The 21,321-nt window shown below is 46.9% G+C and overlaps 1 protein-coding gene across 5 annotated transcripts in view; it reads right to left on the bottom strand.

Moving 5' to 3' along the window:
- The window catches only part of LOC137414022 (tripartite motif-containing protein 60), a 60,021-nt gene that overhangs the window by 33,388 nt on the left and 5,312 nt on the right, over positions 1-21,321 (bottom strand). For 2 of the 5 annotated variants that reach the window (XM_068099506.2, XM_068099503.2), the window contains exon 1: positions 12,234-12,361. The exons of 2 other annotated variants lie outside the window; for them this stretch is intronic. In XM_068099506.2, the coding sequence (XP_067955607.2) occupies positions 12,234-12,268 (35 nt within the window). In that variant the 5' untranslated portion in view covers positions 12,269-12,361. Of the gene's footprint in view, positions 1-12,233; positions 12,366-21,321 lie in introns of those variants that run through there. One more of the 5 variants, XM_068099481.2, reaches the window with a different exon arrangement.

Here is a 21,321-nt window from a genome sequence, read left to right as displayed (position 1 = left end):
AAGCATTTGAAAACAAGTACAGATACATTCAAAGTACACCACCCCCGTGCTAAATAAATAAATAACATCCTCTAGCGGGCGGCATTGCCTGGGGCACCTTCGGTGCCCGGTGGTACTGCCATGCAGCACACAGAGACCGTATTTGGAGGGAGAGGTGTACAATAATTGATTGATTAATTGCGTAATTAAGATCAATAAATAGTAAAATAATTTCTTAATCAATTGGCTATTAGCATACCTCAACCACCAGTATTTCATCTGAAGCTGTAACTTTTAGAAATTCAATTAAATAAGTCATTTATCGAAAAAAATCAAATAATTAATGTATTATTCAATAAATGATTAATTGATTAATCAGTAAATCAAAAATATCCTTTATAGCCACATCACTTCGTCACTCTCGTGTCCAAATATTAGCTTCCTAGCTCAAAAGGTGCCTGAGATAATGCCAAGAGAAAGGAAATGTATAAGTACTTAATTAATGGATAATAATTAAGATAAATAAATAATAGGCATAAAAATTTAAATAACTAATCAATTGGCTAATCGAATACATAAACCACCACCATTTCATCCGAATCTGTAACTTAAAAAAAACATGGTCATTAATTGAATAATTAAATAATTAATCGATTAATTGATTAATCACTAAATCAAAAATAGCCGTTACAGCCAAATCACTTGGTCATTGGCATGTCCAAATATCAGCTTCCTAACTCAAAAGGTACCTGAGATAATGCCCAGAAGAGAAAGGAAATATTTAAGTACTTAATTAATCGATAATAATTAAGTAACTCATCAATTAATCGATTAACCAAAAAATAAAAAATAACGTTTTTGACAAAGTACTTCCTCGCTATTGTGCCGAAATTTCAGCTTCTTAGCTCAAATGATGGCTGAGATATCGCCCAGACAAACAAACAAACAAGAAAGAAAACAAGAAATCAAGAAAACAAACAACTGGAGTGAAAACTGAGTTCTCCCTTTCAGCGTGCATCATTGCCGAGCCCCCTACGGTGCCTGGCAATGACGTTATGCAGCGCCTGGAGATGGCATCGGAAAGGAGCGGTGTACAACAAACAAACAACCAGAGTGAAAACTGAGTACTACCTTTCAGCGTGCGTCATTGCCAGGCCCCCTACGGTGCCCGGCAATGCCGTTATACAGCGCCTGGAGATGTCATAGGACAGGAGCGGTGTACAACAAACAACTGGAGTGAAAACTGAGTACTCCCTTTTAGTGTGCGTCATTGGCACAAAGCCCCCTTCAGTGCCAGGCAAAGACGTCATGCAGCACCTGGAGATGGAATAAGAAAGAAGCGGTGTACACCAACCAAGAAAACAAACAACAAGAGTGAAAACTGAGTACTACCTTTCAGCGTGCGTCATTGCCAGGCCCCCTTCGGTGCCTGGCAATGCCGTTATACAGCGCCTGGAGATGTCATAGGAAAGGAGCGGTGTACAACAAACAACTGGAGTGAAAACTGAGTACTCCCTTTTAGTGTGTGTCATTGGCACAAAGCCCCCTTCAGTGCCAGGCAAAGACGTCATGCAGCACCTGGAGATGGAATAAGAAAGGAGCGGTGTACAACAACCAAGAAAACAAACAACAAGAGTGAAAACTGAGTTCTCCCTTTCAGCGTGCGTCATTGCCGGACCCCCTTTGGTACCCGGCAATGACGTCATGCAGCACCTGGAGATGGAATATGAAAGGAGCGGTGTACAACAGGGAAATGTAGGAAGGGAGAGGTGGACTTAGTGAAAGTGTGTAAGGTTGGACGGTGTTCGAGAACGAGAAATAGGACATCATGAGTGTCAGTGAGAGGTGAATTGTTTTATAGTCTCCACCAACACATTCGTGCATGTTTTGTCTTTAAGATTTTTTTTTTTTTTTTTTGGTATACTGAATCGAGGCTCGTGAAAGAGCTAACATTTATTTCACAAACAAATCAACCAGACAAACAAAATATACAAAAAGAGGGAGCGGAAGACAAGATGGGGAGAGAAGGGGAAGCACACAACCACAACATTTGAGAGCAGGGAGAAGTGTGGGAGGGAGAGGGCTTGGGGGCAGGAGGTGTGGGAGGGGGAGGGGGGGGGGGGGGGGAGAGGTATAAAACACAAGGGGACCGAAATTAGCGGGGGTAGAAAAGATCAAGGTTTTGGATGGGGGAGGATAAGAGATGGTGGTGAACAGCTGTTTTAAAGACCTGGAGGGTGGAGTGGGATTGAAGAGAGTGAGGGAGTTTGTTCCAGAGGCGGGAGAAAAGAGGAATGAAGGAGTGAAGGTGAGCAGAAAGTCTTGATTTTGGCAGTTAAACCATAAGAGGGTTGCAGGCAGATCTTGTGCGACCTGTAGGAATATTTGGGGGACAGAGCCCAGAGAGGGCTGGGGGGGCAAGGCCAGAGAGGAGTCTGTAGAAGACGGAAAGACCACCAACCTGCCTGCGGTGAGTGAGTGAAAGGACCTTGGAGTTAGCTTCATCGTGGGAGATTCCAATGATTCTGAACGCTTTGTCTCAGAGGGGGACAATTTGATCAACCAAAAGACCATTCTGTGTTCAGCATTTCTCTCCGAGAGTATACTTTGAAGAGCGATACAACACTGCCAGTGAAAGAAGCCATCATAAAAGGTGACGCAAACAAGAAGGCACTGATTCCGTTTTTGTGGAAAGCGGCGCCGCGGAATTCTCATGTACGTTTGACAGGAGGATGGTTCCATTTGTTTATGAAGAGGTGGACGTAAACCTCGACTGAACTCTCAAACCTGTATACTTCCTCCAACTCCTGGTGGCGTCTGGTCAAATATTTCTGGTGATTGCTCCCCTTCCATCCCCTCCCTTACCTCAAAAGGCTACACAGCTGACACCGCACGTGACAAAGCCAAATGCCTCAACTCTGTGTTTGCCTCAAAATCTTGTGTCCCAAACCCATCCCTCTCTCTCTCTACCCACCTGACCCAGTCGACCCCAGCTGTCCCTGGACTCTGTGTCCCTCTCTCCTGACAAGGTGGAGAGGTTTCTGTCAAGCCTCGACTCTGATTCTGCAACTGGACCAGACGGCATCAGCCCACGGATCCTAAAATCTTGTTCTGCCGCTCTTTCACACCCTCTCTCAAATCTCTTCACCCTCTCTTTTGCTCAAGGTCATCTGCCATCTGCTTGGAAATCAGCCAACATTACTGCTTTACACAAGAAAGGTACAAAAGCAGATCCTTGCAACTACAGACCAATCGGCCTGTTCCCAATAATCAGAAAGATCATGGAATAAATCATCGCTTCTGACATCAAATCCTTTCTCTTCTCCAATGGCTTGATCTCGGATCATCAATTTGGATTCAGACCAGGTCATTCTACTCTGGACATGCTGCTTCTGCTGTCTCAACAATGGATGGAGGTCCTCAATGCCAAACAGGAAATCAGAGCTGTCTCCCTTGACATATCACGTTCCTTTGATACGGTCTGGCACCCCGCCGTGCTCACCAAACTGTCCTCTATGGTATCCATGGAAACCTACACACATGGCTTGCGGACTTCCTCTCTGGTCACAGTCAACATGTGGCCCTGAAAGGAATTCTCTCTTCTCCCCTTCCTGATTCACGCTGGAGTTCCTCAAGGCAGTGTTCTGGGCCCTGTGCTTTTTCTGGTCTTAATTAATGATCTCTCTGACTCTCTGGAAAATCCTCTCTATCTCTTTGATGACGACTCCACTCTCTGCCGCTCCATATCCCAACCCTCAGATCGGCAGGCAGCAGCCTCTTCACTCTCTGCAGACGTGGACAATATCCCAAACTGGTCAAACAAGTGGAACATATCTTTCAATCCCGACAAATCTCACACTCTCACTTTGTCTCTCCGAAAAGACTGTCTGGAAAACCATCCCATCTACTTTCTGAACAATCCTCTCCAAGAAGTTCTGTCACTCAAGCTTTTGGGTCTCACTGTCTGCCATGATCTTTCCTGGGAAAACCACATTTCCAAGCTGGCCTCCAAAGCCAGTCGCCGACTGGGCATCCTCCGTCATGCGAAGTCCTTTCCGGGCACTTCTGAGCTCCTCACCACATACAAAGCATTTATTCATCCACTCTCCCATTTGGGATGGTGCTCCTGCCTCACACTTAGCTCGGCTTCACGCGGTTGAAACCAAAGCATCCAGAATCATTTGAATCTCCCGCGATGAAGCTGATTCTGGGGGCCTTTCTCTGTCTCACCGCAGGCAGGTAAGTGGTCTTTCTGTCTTCTACTGTTGTTTCTGTCTTTTCTGTCTTCTACTGACTCCTCTCCGGCCTTGCTCCCCCTGCTCTATCTGTGCTCTGTCCCCCAAATATTCCTGCAGGACACACAAGACCTGCCAGCAAACCTCTGCTGATTAAACTACCAAAATCAAGACGCTCTGATCACCTTCACTTTTTCATTCCTCTTTTCTCCCGCCTCTGGAACAAACTCCCACACTCTCTGCAATCCCTCTACTCCCTCCAGGTCTTTAAAACAGTTGTTCACCACCATCTCTTATCTTCCCCCATCCAAAACCTTGATCTTTTCTACCCCTGTTAAAACACCCCAAATCCACCTCTTTAAATCCCCAACTTCTTTCCTGAAATTCCTATAAGTGTTCATTTGCTTTGTACCGTGTACCCTTCCCTCCTCCCCCAGCCCTCCCCCTTCCACAGATCTACCGACATCCCCGTTCTCTTCTGTTGTTGTGCTTGTTTGCTTCTCTCTCTGTTCCCCTCCCCCTATTGTCTCCCACTCCCTTCATTGCATGTTTTATGTGTCTGTGCAAGTTTTCATGTTCAATGTCTCTAGGTCCATATAACCTAAGTCTCTTATATGAGCCTCGATTCTGTATACGACCCCCCCCCCCCCACCCCCACCCAAAAAAAACCTAATCAGCTACCTCCTGAAGCTTCTTCCAGATGAGCCATAGCCAAATTCTGGCCAATGACACAGATACCTTTGTCCTCTTGGTTTTCTTCTCTTGGCACCAGAAATCGTCCATGCAGGTGTCTATGAAAAAGTACAACCATCAAATACTTGACATCAATACCACAGTCCCGAAATTGGGAGAGAAGTGCTCTGACTCTGGCTCGCCGTGCACTTTCAGGGTGCGATAGTGTCATACCCATTCGGTAAAGGAAAGGTATCAGCAATCAACTTGCTTCTCAAGTCAGATCTAAATTGGAAATAATTTTCAGATCCCAGTGCAGGAGAAGTCGACTGGATGGAAAGCAGGAACTCATTTCCTGTCATATATGCATGGTGGGATCGCATCATCTTCACTCAACAACTTGATGTTCAGTCTGTTCAGTAAGAAGAAGGAATCACCCAAGTTCAAAAGTCTTCCACCGACAGACAAGTCAGCAGTTCGCCACCTTAAACATGCTCACCTCCAAAGTCTGATTTTGAAAGCAGAAGACCGGGCAGAACCACTGAAGGCCGATATCAGCCAGATTGGGTGTAAAGTTAACCGAATGGCATTCCTACTGCTGACCATGGAACGACCATGGGTTACTTCTTCGATTGTACAGATTGTGCCGTGCTCAACCAACCGCTTTAGTTGTCGATCAGCTAGGTTGACATGTATGACATATTGCAAGTGTGGTGCAGAGGACAATTGCGCTAACGAAAGCACGGTGTCTTTGGTGTCCACAGTTTCTGTGGATGATGACGTGAAGGTGAGTAAAGGCTTGTCAATTACTGCACCTTTCATCCACATAAGGAAAGGTATCAGCAACTAGTGACAGTTGATACAACAAGTCAGGAGACGACGACGGTTCACGAGCGAGCGGTATTCAATAACAAAGGACGGACTATAACCGAAACAGGCCCGGACAGGCCAGGCCCGGAAATGTCAAAACGAAGGTTACTGACCTTGAAATGAGATAGAAAATAATGTATAATCAGTTATGAGGTTAGTTAGCTACACAATACCGAAAATTCGGTGGAAATTGAAAAAAAAAAATTGAAAAAAAAAGAAAAATCGAGCTCCGTGGGGCTAGACACATGACATTGGCCTAACCAAATATCGAAACCCCTGTCAGATTGAGAAGATGTAGCTTGAAATCGATTACCGCCTAAAAATACGTCTTTTTTGGGCGTGGCTTTTTGGGCGTACAATGGGCGCAATACGCCCACTCTAGGCAGGACACAACTAGATCATGATATCAACCTCCCACCCATGGGCGCAATATGCCCACTCTAGGCAGGACACAACTAGATCATGATATCAACCTCCCACCCATGGGCGCAATATGCCCACTCTAGGCAGGACACAACTAGATCATGATATCAACCTCCCACCCATGGGCGCAATACGCCCACTCTAGGCAGGACAACTAGATCATGATATCAACCTCCCACCCATGGGCGCAATACGCCCACTCTAGGCAGGACACAACTAGATCATGATATCAACCTCCCACCCATGGGCGCAATACGCCCACTCTAGGCAGGACACAACTAGATCATGATATCAACCTCCCACCCATGGGCGCAATACGCCCACTCTAGGCAGGACACAACTAGATCATGATATCAACCTCCCACCCATGGGCGCAATATGCCCACTCTAGGCAGGACACAACTAGATCATGATATCACCCTCCCACCCATGGGCGCAATACGCCCACTCTAGGCAGGACAACTAGATCATGATATCAACCTCCCACCCATGGGCGCAATACGCCCACTCTAGGCAGGACACAACTAGATCATGATATCAACCTCCCACCCATGTGCGCAATACGCCCACTCTAGGCAGGACACAACTAGATCATGATATCAACCTCCCACCCATGGGCGCAATACGCCCACTCTAGGCAGGACACAACTAGATCATGATATCAACCTCCCACCCATGGGCGCAATACGCCCACTCTAGGCAGGACAACTAGATCATGATATCAACCTCCCACCCATGGGTGCAATATGCCCACTCTAGGCAGGACACAACTAGATCATGATATCAACCTCCCACCCATGGGCGCAATACGCCCACTCTAGGCAGGACACAACTAGATCATGATATCAACCTCCCACCCATGGGCGCAATACGCCCACTCTAGGCAGGACACAACTAGATCATGATATCAACCTCCCACCCATGGGCGCAATATGCCCACTCTAGGCAGGACACAACTAGATCATGATATCACCCTCCCACCCATGGGCGCAATACGCCCACTCTAGGCAGGACAACTAGATCATGATATCAACCTCCCACCCATGGGCGCAATATGCCCACTCTAGGCAGGACACAACTAGATCATGATATCACCCTCCCACCCATGGGCGCAATACGCCCACTCTAGGCAGGACACAACTAGATCATGATATCACCCTCCCACCCATGGGCGCAATATGCCCACTCTAGGCAGGACACAACTAGATCATGATATCAACCTCGCACCCAAGTTTCATCAAGATCGGATGATATCATCGGGTAGTTATGCTGTGGACAGACAGACACACACACACAGACACACACACACAGACAGACACACACACACAGACAGACGCACACACATGACGAATATAGTGGTCACTTGATAACTCGTGAACCAAAAGTTGAATATTCAAATACTGATCTAGTTGTGATATGTTCTTGTAACAATGGTATCCGTCTAGGTAGGACAGCCAGAAGAACCTTCATTGCCCTAACACACTCACATGGTTGATCTTCTCGAACAGATTTTGCCTGAGAATTTAATGGAACTTCAAAAAAATGAAAGCCTGGATAAGTAGAGTCATTATCAATCCGAAACCAAGTTAGCATCGTAAATAATTACGTCTAATAAATACTTTAAAAAAATTTAAAAAAACTTGTAACATGTCACGATATTAGCCAGTAATCGTGTGGTCAGGTACTCATTTTATATTCAAATCAATGACCCCAAGTGCCATGTACACTTGAATGTCCTTATCCTGACATGGAAGGGCATAAGGTAAAATATAGTTGGCCCAAAGCGACCTTGCCAAGGAGTTGAATGATGAAGGGTGAACCACATTGATATTTTTGCATTCCGTGTGCCATTAGCTTTGTTTTGATACCAAACTCGATACGTGGCGAGGTATAGAATTAGCCTACCATATGAGATAATGATGAAAAATGACGTGGCCCAAAAAATTGCCAAACAGTGCGAGAGTGGCAGCCGAGGGATTTTGCATGTAAACATCACACATGTGACATGCCCAACAATCATTTGAAGCAAAAATAAATGAATGATCACATGTCTATCTTAGGTTATATTGACCTCGTTTTCGGCACCCTGACCAAACATTGGAACATCACAACTTTAGAGCCTGGTGTTGGCTTCACGGTTAATGTGGCTGGCTTGAGATCTTAGGGTCCGGAGTTTGAGCCCTTGTCACACCATTGACTTAACACCAGGTGGGTTGACTCAGCCTGTCATCCTTCCAAGGTGAGCAATATTTTTTTCAGCACTCACTTTCAAGGTACTTCTGGTATGTGTATCGCATATATATGATAATAAATTCATCATTAGCATCATGCACAGCAAGAGAGAGCAGGGTTTTGTAATCACTTGTGTGTGTGTGTGTGTGTGTGTGTGTGTGTGTGTGTGTGTGTGTGTGTGTGTGTGTGTGTGTGTGTGTGTCTGGGCCGTAGCGTTTTTACCATTTGAGCTATTATCAAATTTTCACTGACGCTTTATTATGATAATACGGAGAAGACAAATTAATAATTTGGTCAAAAGGTCAAAATCACATAAAATCATCAATTTTCATCCAATTGACCTTAAATTGAAATGTACTATTTGAGTTTTGTCATGAAATGATTAACAAAGGTTTATTATGAGAATATGGAGAAGACAAATTAATAATTTGGTCAAAAGGTCAAAGGTCAGCATCACGTAAAATCATCAACTTTCATCCAATTGACCTTCAATTGAAATGTACTATTTGAGTTTTGTCATCAAATGATCAACAAAGGTTTATTATGAGAATATGGAGAAGACAAATTAATAATTTGGTCAAAAGGTCAAAGGTCAGCGTCACGTAAAATCATAAATTTTCATCCAATTGACCTTAAATTGAAATGTACTATTTGAGTTTTGTCATGAAACGATCAACAAAGGTTTATTATGAGAATATGGAGAAGACAAATTAATAATTTGGTCAAAAGGTCAAAGGTCAGCATCACGTAAAATCATCAATTTTCATCCAATTGACCTTAAATTGAAATGTACTATTTGAGTTTTGTCATCAAATGATCAACAAAGGTTTATTATGAGAATATGGAGAAGACTAAATTAATAATTTGGTCAAAAGGTCAAAGGTCAGCATCACGTAAAATCATCAATTTTTATCCAATTGACCTTAAATTGAAATGTACTATTTGAGTTTTGTCATGAAATGATCAACAAAGGTTTATTATGAGGATATGGAGAAGACAAATTAATAATTTGGTCAAAAGGTCAAAGGTCAGCATCACGTAAAATCATCAATTTTCATCCAATTGACCTTAAATTGAAATGTACTATTTGAGTTTTGTCATCAAATGATCAACAAAGGTTTATTATGAGAATATGGAGAAGACAAATTAATAATTTGGTCAAAAGGTCAAAGGTCAGCATCACGTAAAATCATCAACTTTCATCCAATTGACCTTAAATTGAAATGTACTATTTGAGTTTTGTCATCAAATGATCAACAAAGGTTTATTATGAGAATATGGAGAAGACAAATTAATAATTTGGTCAAAAGGTCAAAGGTCAGCATCATGTAAAATCATCAATTTTCATCCAATTGACCTTAAATTGAAATGTACTATTTGAGTTTTGTCATCAAATGATCAACAAAGGTTTATTATGAGAATATGGAGAAGACAAATTAATAATTTGGTCAAAAGGTCAAAGGTCTGCATCACATAAAATCATAAATTTTCATCCAATTGACCTTAAATTGAAATGTACCATTTGAGTTTTGTCATCAAATGATCAACAAAGGTTTATTATGAGAATATGGAGAAGACAAATTAATAATTTGGTCAAAAGGTCAAAAATCAGCATCACGTAAAATCATCAACTTTCATCCAATTGACCTTAAATGGAAATGTACTATTTGAGTTTTGTCATCAAATGATCAACAAAGGTTTTTTATGAGAATATGGAGAAGACAAATTAATAATTTGGTCAAAAGGTCAAAGGTCTGCATCACATAAAATCATAAATTTTCATCCAATTGACCTTAAATTGAAATGTACTATTTGAGTTTTGTCATCAAATGATCAACAAAGGTTTATTATGAGGATATGGAGAAGACAAATTAATAATTTGGTCAAAAGGTCAAAGGTCAGCAACACGTAAAATCATCAATTTTCATCCAATTGACCTTAAATTGAAATGTACTATTTGAGTTTTGTCATCAAATGATCAACAAAGGTTTATTATGAGAATATGGAGAAGACAAATTAATAATTTGGTCAAAAGGTCAAAGGTCAGCATCACGTAAAATCATCAACTTTCATCCAATTGAACTTAAATTGAAATGTACTATTTGAGTTTTGTCATCAAATGATCAACAAAGGTTTATTATGAGAATATGGAGAAGACAAATTAATAATTTGGGCAAAAGGTCAAAATCACATAAAATCATCAATTTTCATCCAATTGACCTTAAATTGAAATGTACTATTTGAGTTTTGTCATCAAATGATCAACAAAGGTTTATTATGAGAATATGGAGAAGACAAATTAATAATTTGGTCAAAAGGTCAAAGGTCAGCATCACGTAAAATCATCAATTTTCATCCAATTGACCTTAAATTGAAATGTACTATTTGAGTTTTGTCAACAAATGATCAACAAAGGTTTTTTATGAGAATATGGAGAAGACAAGTTAATAATTTGGTCAAAAGGTCAAAGGTCTGCATCACATAAAATCATATATTTTCATCCAATTGACCTTAAATTGAAATGTACCATTTGAGTTTTGTCATCAAATGATCAACAAGGGTTTATTATGAGAATATGGAGAAGCCAAATTAATAATTTGGTCAAAAGGTCAAAGGTCAGCATCACGTAAAATCAACTTTCATCCAATTGACCTTAAATTGAAATGTACTATTTGAGTTTTGTCATCAAATGATCAACAAAGGTTTATTATGAGGATATGGGGAAGGCAAATTGATAATTTGTACAAAAGGTTAAAGGTCAGCGTCACATAAAATTGTCCATTTTTATCCGATTCACCTGAAATTTTAAGAATTTACATATTGGGTCACAGAATTGGTTCACCAATCAAAAGCTACAAGCAGATTTTTTTGTTTTGTTTTTTAGATCAAAAGGTCAAAGGTCAAAGGTCAAGGTTGCATAAAATCATAAATTTGCATCTAATTGACCTGAAATTTTAAAGAATTTGCTTATTGGGTCACAGAATTGGTTCACCAATCAAAGGCTAGAAGCTGGGTTTTTTTTTTTTGATCTAACGCTCAAAGGTCAAGTCTGCGTAAAATCATCAATTTTCATTTTGTGTTTTTATAAAACTGTTTTTGTTTTTTTGAGCATTCGGATGAAGAAGACATCCGACATCTAAATACAAACGGACGCGGACGGGCTTTGCATTTTCAGATACTTTCTAGTTATTAAAACGAGTGCCAGCTTACTGGTGGTAAAGGGGGTGGCACTGCATCAGCGGCACAGCCGTGCCTCAGAAAATGATGCAGCCACAGCCCACATAATCACAACTTTAACGGAGAAGGGAATAATGCGCATTTCCAGCACCAGGGGGAGCGCGAGCCCCAAGTTTGAAGCTGTAAGGAAAGTTTCGGGAAATGCCGCGTTTGTGGAGAAAGTTTGCGAAACGGATCGGTTCGGTCACAAAGATCCGTTTTGACGTTCACTGTACTACTAAATAATAATAATAAAAAAAACAATACATTAAGCAATATACACTTATTAAAGTTTCGTTACACGAGGGGTGTTTTCACATCCGAGGTATGATCAGTAAGTTTGTGGCCCCAGAAGGGAAAAAAAAAATGTTTACGACAATTGTTCTGTTAAAGTTGTAAAAACACGTTGTGGGAAGAATTACTTTAATCGTTAATCAATAACGTTCCAGGGGAAATGGTTTCTCATCACGTCTCAGCTGTTCGATCACAGGTGATGGTTCACAGTCACAGCGATCGATACGTCACAAGCAACAATCAACACAGTACGAGCTTATTCACAAACTCAGTCCTAACAGTATATTAACCAAACTGCAGTCACATCATCACCTCTGCTTGTAAAATTGCTTGGGAGTGGAAGACATCAAGAATGATGAAGAAGGAACGAGCCAAACTCCGTAACGTCACTGCGCGACGTGGCGTCGTCGTCGTTTCACATTTATGGCCCATCCCACTTCGGCCGAGGGTTGGACAAAAAAAAACAATTTACTCGTACCCGACTGCAAAGCCGCAATGAGCCGGCGAAGCCAAAGCCTCTTGCCACTATTTTACCCATCACTCTGGCATCAGTAGGTTAGGTAGTTGGTAGTAGGTAGGTGTAGTAGGTACCGTACCTAGTTCAAAATGACACCATTTGCATTCTGGATGAGATTAAAATTTATAAAATTTCCTTCTTGATTAATTCGGTGAATTCCGTCTCAACTTCGGATATTTCCGGCCGTGAAAAACTATTCCCTACGGCCGCGAGATTTCTACAAAATAATTCTTCGTCAATTTTAGAATATTTGACGCCGTTTTCAGCCTCCGAAACGCGTAATAAGCTTTTTTGAAGTATTTTTTCAAATGCTCGAATCTCATTGGTTCCGGTGCTTGGTGACGATTTTCGTTGAAGATAACGAGATTGGTCTTAAAGTATTTTAATTACAAATTAGAGGTGCATAAGATTGTGAATCAAACAAAGACGGGTAAAACAAACTCCTATTGAACTTTTGCGCAATTTTTTTATGCATACTTCCGCATCCGGTCGATGGCGGCCTCCATTGAGTGATTTGGTTTTTGAAATATTTTTTCAAATGCTCGAATCTCATTGGTTCCGGTGTTTGGTGACGATTTTCGTTTAAGATAACCAGGACGTGCGGGCCGAGGTTGGTCTTAAAGTATTTTAATTACAAATTAGAGGTGCATAAGATGGTGAATCAAACAAAGACGGGTGAAACAAACTCCTATGGAACTTTTTCAAATTTGTTATGCATACTTCCGCATCCGTAAGATGGCGGCCTCCATTGAGCGATTTGGTGCGTCAAAGCTTCGAAATTCTCAAGGGATCCAGCAAAATCTGGCTTTTCAACATAATACGTACGCGTTCATTCACAACACCGGCTCCGCCGGCTATCAACAGGAAAATGGAGATCACGTAATGAAGCTGCTGGATGCCGATTGGATAGATCTCCCAAAAACGCCCTGAGCGTCAGAAAGCCTCCATTCTCCACAAACTACCAAATAATCCATCCTTATAACTTAAGGATTGTTCAGGAGTGCATTGTCCAAAGGGAAGGATAAAGTATAAATCCAGAAGAGATAGGGTTAACACTATATGGGATTGCAATATGGCCTCATCTAAGTTAATATAGTCTCGCCACGAAGCCATTGCAACGCCCCGTCTGTCTGTGTCCGCGTCTATATATTTTTGCTTTAAAAATGGTTCTCTGCAACCGCTTGTCTGGTCGATGCAAAACTTTAAACTTAGGAGGGATTCCCCATGGAGAATACTTTATTGATAACTAACATCATAGGTCACATGGTATGGCAGCCGTATTGGATAAAAGGGGTAAAAATTAGACATCTTCTTCTCCATAACCGCTCAACAAAATTTTTTGAAACTTAGTATATGTCATCAACTCCCCTTGGGGTATATAGGGTGATGACGGCATCAGTCAAGTGGTATTCCAGCTATAATTGGTCGATTCAAAATACTCATCCAAAAAAATCTTAACTTCATATATCTTATCAACGAATGGTGTGTGAATAATGAAATTTATGAAGGCATCAGACACGTGGTCTGGCAGCCATATTGGATTGAAAATAAAAATGTAAAACAATCTTCTCCGGATCCGCTTAACAGACAGCATTGGGGATAGATGGGTACCTGTATATTGGCAGGAATTATACGTAACCAAGATGTGCTGATATGGATCAGGCTGATGGGATGGCTTAGGCCTTAGAGGTACGCACACTCGTCTCTAAGGTGTCTAGCCTGGGTTTGAATCCCGAATCAGCTACAAACTGCTACCCTGGTATTTCACAGGCAGGGGGATTCATCAGTGGATGTGCTTTCATCATCCGTTGGATGTGCTTTCATCATCAGTGGATGTGCTGTCCCTCGGATGGACGTTAAACTGAGCATCCCGTCTGCCAGCATTCGTTGGTGGACGATCAAGATCCTTCCCGGAGTGCTATAGCTGGTGTCCTTCGCGAGCCATTGAACACCGTGGCCAAACCCTACCTTCAGGCAGAGTACAATAATTAGATTAGATAACTAGTATTGTAGCGGCTACCGCTGGGTTTTCACAATCGCCTTGCACCTATCAAGGACGCGGAGCGATCACCATGCCGGGCTCGTCCAGGACGCCCGGGCAGGCCCGCGCTCAACTTGCCAGGCCTCGGTCGGGACGCCCGGGCATGCCCGGGCAGGCTCGCCCTCAACTTGCCAGGCCGCAGCCAGGACGCTGGGCCACGCCCCCTCTCGCCTTTCCTGGGCAAACGCTCCGGGATAATATGTATATATATTGCTGCCCGATAAACGGGCTTTTCAGAGTGCCTGAGTGTTTGGTTTGATTAAAGCAACTCGGATGAATTCCAGCTTTTTGTCGCGTCCATTCTTCCGATCGACGTGGGAGCCCCAGCTCCTTCATTGGTGACCTACCAACATGGACATGGCAGTCGCCCTTAAACTGCCTACCTTCTGGGAGGCTCACGCGGCGGTTTGGTTCGCACAGGCGGATTCCCTGTTCGCCCTGCGAGGCATCACGGCCGACGACACCCGCTTCCACCATGTGGTAGCAGCGCTCGGTTCGGCCACCGCGGCCCGTGCCCTGAGCCTCCTCGAGAGCCCGCCAGCCGCTGACAAATACGGCGCGATTAAGAAGCTTCTCCTCGACGCTTTCACCCTCCCATCGGCGGAACGCGCACGGTGCCTGCTCGACCTGCCCGAGCTCGGCGACACGCGCCCTTCCGAGCGAATGGACTACATGCTTTCACTGCTCGGCGAGCACTCTCCGGCATTCCTGTTCCGGGAGCTGTTCCTCCGTCAGCTGCCTAACCCGGTACGCCTCGCCCTGGCAAGCACGACGATCACAGATCCCCGTGCCCTTGCCAGAGAAGCCGACAAGATCTCCGCCGCAGGACTGCGCATCGCAGCGGCGACATGGGACCCACCGCTGTCCGACGCAACACCCATGGTGCCCGAGCACCCGGCACGGTCGACGACCGAACTGCCGACGCAATTGGCGGCCGCTACACCGAGCCGACCACCTCCAGCACGACGACCGGGGCCTCCACCTGACCAAGCGTGGTGTTACTATCATGCCAGGTTCGGACAGAAGGCCCGGACATGCCGACCCCCGTGCACCTTCGGCAGGCCGGGAAACGGCCGGGCCGGCGTTCATTACCAGCCATGAGCGCCGGCCACACGGGCAACTTACTGTTCATCACGGATAAAGCGTCCGGACGGCGCTTCCTGTGTGACACCGGCGCCCAACTGAGCGTCATACCCGCCTCTGACCAGGACAGGCAATCCGCGGTTTGCGGCCCCTCCTTGGTTGCGGCCAACGGATCGACCATCCGCACCTTCGGCCCGCGCAACGTCACCCTCTGCTTCGGCGGCCAACGCTTTGCTTGGACGTTTGTAACCGCAAACGTGCCCATGGCTCTGCTAGGCGCCGACTTCCTCTGCGCACACGGACTGCTGGTGGACGTCCAACGGCGTCGTTTAATCAACGCCGAAACCTTCAGCTCCCTGGTATGCACATTGAGCAGCTCCGCGCCGACCGAGCTGGCATGCGCCGTCCCGGCGGCGAACGAGTTTGCTCGCCTGCTCACGGAGTTCCCGGCCCTCACGCGGCCGACGTTTTCGGCCGTCGCAGTACGGCATGGGATCGAGCACCACATACCAACCACGGGCCCGCCGGTCTACGCCAGGGCCCGCCGCCTCGACCCAGCCAAGCTCGCCGTGGCGAAGGCCGAATTCGACGCGTTGGAGCATCTCGGCATCGTGCGGCGCTCCGATAGCGCGTGGGCCTCGCCACTGCACATCGTGCCAAAGCCGGGGGGTGGATGGCACCCGTGTGGCGACTACCGCCGTCTCAATGATGCTACCACCCCCGACAGGTACCCGATCCCGCATATCCAAGACTTCTCCGCCCGTCTGGCGGGACGGGTCATTTTTTCGAAAATTGATCTCATACGGGGATATCACCAGGTACCTGTCAGGGCGGCCGACGTCCCTAAAACGGCAGTCATCACGCCGTTCGGCTTATTCGAATTCTTGCGGATGCCGTTTGGTCTCAAGAACGCGGCTCAGGCGTTCCAGCGCTTGATGGACGGCGTGCTGCGTGACCTGCCGTTCCTTTTCGTTTACCTGGACGACATCCTCGTCGCCAGCACGTCCCGGGCCGAGCACCTCCTCCACCTCCGAACACTGTTCGGGCGCCTCAGCGAGCACGGCCTCATCGTCAACCCGGCCAAATGCCACTTCGGCACGACGGCCGTTGATTTTTTGGGCCACCACATCACCAAGAACGGGGCCGTGCCGCTGCCAACCAAGGTCGAGGCCATCACCACGTTCCCGCGTCCCCGCACCATAAAGGCCCTGCAGGAATTCCTGGGAATGGTGAATTTTTATCACCGCTTCGTGCCCCGCGCTGCTCAACTCATGCGGCCCCTCTACGAAGCCCTCCGGGGCAAGCCGGCCAAGCACGACATCGCCTGGTCCGCAGCAATGGATGCGGCCTTCCAAAGCTCAAAACGGGCCCTCGCCGACGCAACACTGCTCGCTCACCCGGTGCTCAACGCTCCCATCGCCCTCACCACGGATGCCTCCGACTACGCGGTGGGCGCCGTACATGAGCAATGGGTGAACGGGGTTTGGCAGCCACTCGCTTTTTTCAGCCGGCAGCTCCGGCCGAACGAGCTCAAATACAGCACGTTTGACCGGGAGCTCCTCGGTCTACACCTGGCCGTCCGCCATTTCCGCCACCTCCTGGAGGGCCGACCTTTCACGGCGTTCGTCGACCACAAGCCGTTGGTTTACGCCATGGCCAAGGTCACGGAGCCGTGGTCGGCCCGCCAACAGCGCCACCTCTCCGCCGTGTCGGAGTTTGCCACGGACATCCGGCACGTCGCCGGCAAAAACAACGCCGTGGTCGACTGACTTTCCCGGGCCAGCGCGAACGCGGTCCACCTGGGCGTGGACTTTGCGCTTATGGCGGCGGACCAAACCACCGACACCACGGTGCAAGCCCTCCGGGCGGCGGACACGGGCCTCCGCCTGGCCGACACTGTCCTGCTCTGCGACGTCTCCCAAGGCCAGCCTCGCCCCATCGTGCCCGTCACCTGGCAACGCCGCATCTTCGCCTCCCTCCACGGCCTTTCCCACCCGGGCCGGAAAGCTTCCCAGAAGCTGGTGTCGGCGCGATTCGTCTGGCACGGCCTTCGTCGGGACGTCCGCGATTGGACCAGCACCTGCACGGCCTGCCAACGGGCCAAGGTCCACCGACACACCCAGGCCCCGCTGGCACCTTTCACCGTGCCCGAACGACGTTTCGACCACGTCAACGTGGATCTGGTGGGCCCCCTCCCCCCGTCACGGGGGTTCACACACCTGCTCACCATGGTGGACAGGACCACCAGGTGGCCGGAGGCCGTTCCCCTCGTCTCCACCACCACCGCCGACGTGGCGCAGGCTTTCATCGCCACCTGGGTCGCCCACTTCGGCGCACCGGCGGACATCTCGTCAGACAGCGGACCACAGTTCACCTCCGAGCTGTGGGGCGCGGTCGCCCGCAACCTGGGGGTCAAGCTCCACCGTACTACGGCCTACCACCCCCAAGCAAACGGGTTGTGCGAGCGATTCCACCGCTCCATGAAGGCCGCGCTCATGGCCGGCCTTCAAGACGGCGGTTGGGCCGACCGGCTGCCGTGGGTCCTTTTGGGCCTCCGCACGGCCCCCAAGGAGGACCTCCAGGCATCCACCGCCGAGCTTGTCTATGGCCAGGCGCTACGCGTCCCGGGCGAATTTGTGCCCGACGCTACCAGTCCCTGGTCCGCAGCTCACCAGCGCTCGGACCTCCAGGAGGCCGCCCAACGGTTTGCCCCCGTGCCAACATCCCACCACGGTGACCCCCAGTCCTACGTCCCCCCAGCACTTCGCACAGCGGAGTATGTTTTTGTGCGTCACGACGCACATCGGGGGCCACTCCGGCCGCCGTACGACGGGCCCTTCCGGGTGCTGCGACGGGACGACAAGTCGTTCGTCATCGACATCGGCGGCAGGTCGGACCGGATTGTGGTGGACCGCCTCAAGCCGGCGCACGTGGACGTCGACCACCCACCACGGGTGGCCCTTCCTCCGCGGCGAGGCCGCCCCCTGTCCACGGTGCCCCCCACTCGACCGCCCACCACCACACCGGACCCCCTCCCACGACCCGCCAGGGGTCGCTTCGGCCGGGTCATCAGGACCCCCGTCAAATTGACCCTGCCGGTGCAAGTCGATTCTGGGGGGACGTGTGTAGCGGCTACCGCTGGGTTTTCACAATCGCCTTGCACCTATCAAGGACGCGGAGCGATCACCATGCCGGGCTCGTCCAGGACGCCCGGGCAGGCTCGCCCTCAACTTGCCAGGCCGCTGGGCCACGCCCCCTCTCGCCTTTCCTGGGCAAACGCTCCGGGATAATATGTATATATATTGCTGCTCGATAAACGGGCTTTTCAGAGTGCCTGAGTGTTTGGTTTGATTAAAGCAACTCGGATGAATTCCAGCTTTTTGTCGCGTCCATTCTTCCGATCGACGTGGGAGCCCCAGCTCCTTCAGTATCATTATAAGCCTTCTTCAGTTGCTGTACACCAGACGGTCCAATTTGAGGCCTACAATTAAATAGGACTGGTGTTCGTTAGTTACTGAATGTTCGAGATGAGACGTTAAAGATCCCACAGTGTCCTTCGCAAAGAGTAGGCGAGCCATCGCCGGCACACTGAAAAAAATTATAATATCCTGCCCTAACTACTGCTGGGAGAGGGATGGCAAACCGCCCAGCATGACTCCAGGCCTGGAAACTGCTCCGGCAGACTAAACGGTCTAACAGAGTATGGCACATCGGATCGGAGATATATACACCTGTCATGATGATTGTGATGTCTGTGAGAGGGTCTCGGAAAAAGGTGGATGTGCCCTTTGGCTTTTGGTAAGTGTGACGTAACGCGCGCGTTTGGACCCGGAAACAGAATTATGACGCGGAGCGTTACGTCACCGCTTACCAAGAGGATATCACAATGGACATGCTCTACCTTTACGTTTTTCATTCAGTGTGAAAAACAAACAAACCAATTGTTAAAATGATTATCACATATCGAACGCATCGGCGTTACTGGTCTTCCAACGACACAGTACTTATAAGCCCGGCAGAAGGATCATGTTATTACCCAACCCTTGTGGGGTATATTGATCACAGTAGATCTACGCCTCAGAGGGTTTTCACATTTATCCCATAATGTCATGCGTGCACGCTGCCATGTTGCTTGTAAGTTGTATTCACTTCCCTGGAAATGACAGCATCAGTAGCTGTAACGTTCGTGATAATAAATAAACAGATTCCAGTTTGTCCAGCTCTCTTTTAATCTGTGTCCAACATAGTGACATATACACACACACACACACACACACACACACACACACACACACACACACACACACACACACACACACACACACACACACACACACACACACCCAGTGCAGCACCAATTATGAGATCAGCATACATATGATTATTACCTCCGCCATCAAAGGTGGATGGAGGTTATGTTTTCACCCCTGTCTGTCTGTTTGTGGACAAGATATCTCAAAAAGTTGTGGACGGATTCGGATGAAATTTGGCGGAGAGGTTGGGTGTGTGACAAGGACGAAATGATTAGATTTTGGTGAAGATCCGGATTCGGATGCGGCGAGTGGAATTTTTAAAGTGATTCTTCACCATTGGGAGATCGGGCTAAAAACGATACATAGCGGGATATCTCAAAAGGTTGTGGATGGATTTGGACAAAACTTGTTGGACATGTGTGTGTGACAAGGACGATTCGATTAGATTTTGGCGAAGATCTGAATATGGATTCGGATATGAGAATTATTTAATTTATTAAGTGATTCTTCACCATTGGGAGATAGGGCCAAAAACGATACATAGCGGGATATCTCAAAAAGTTATGGATGGATTTGGACAAAACTTGTTGGACATGTGTGTGTGACAAAGAAGAATCGATTCAATTTTGGTGAAGATCCGGATCCGGATCCAGCTAGTAGAATTTTTAAAGTGATTCTTCACCATTGAGTGATATGGCCAAACAGGTGGAGGTATGTTCTCTACTGAGTGTTATTTTAGTTAAGCAACGTCACACCTCCCCTTTTAATATCGAACACTTGAACTAAATTTTGATTTTTGAATAGGATTGAACATAACCAAAGTAGATCAACACAACTGATTTACAGGCTATAAATGAAAGAGAATAACATGAAATGAGAAATGTTACAAATCCACTCCAAGTTACTGTTATACCATGGTTAATGTCCCATAAGGAGCCACAACCCAAGCTAGCAATCTTTGGCATACACATCAAGTTCATTTAAACATATTCACGTCAAACAGTCCAAATCAACCTTGTCCACAATGGTTGACCAATGACCACAATTCACAAATTCGGTTTATCGGGGGGGGTTTTCACACGTCGTTTTCACACGGGATTTACTGGTGGATGCCAATTCCATTCCTCTGATGGAGGGAGACCCAGGCTCCAGGCTTGTACACACTGGAGTGACGACTTGCACACACGACTCAAAGCCAGGCACAACTGTCGGAGCAGGCTCTGCCGGTTTTGTTTCAGATGACGTCTGTTTCTACGCAAGACATTTCCCGTCGCTAACTCGACGACGCATGACACTTTAGTCTTTCTTTTGGGTTCCTTCTGATGATTCCAATGGAGTATTTGCAGTATTTGGTTTTCTGTTTCATTATGATTGTACCATGTCCTGATGCTGTGTGGATTCTGCTTCCCCACTGATGGATCGATGGTAGCTTGTAACTGTTGCTGCGTTTTTGCCTGAGGAAGAAATGCTGAAATCGATCTGTCAAGGGCAAGGAGTCAAGGGCAA

The sequence above is a fragment of the Myxine glutinosa genome, chromosome 1 (assembly GCF_964187855.1).
Source record: "Myxine glutinosa chromosome 1, kmMyxGlut1.1, whole genome shotgun sequence".
NCBI classification, from domain to species: domain Eukaryota; kingdom Metazoa; phylum Chordata; class Myxini; order Myxiniformes; family Myxinidae; genus Myxine; species Myxine glutinosa.
Note: the sequence above shows the minus strand (reverse complement) of the source record. Positions and strands in the feature narration are given on the sequence as shown.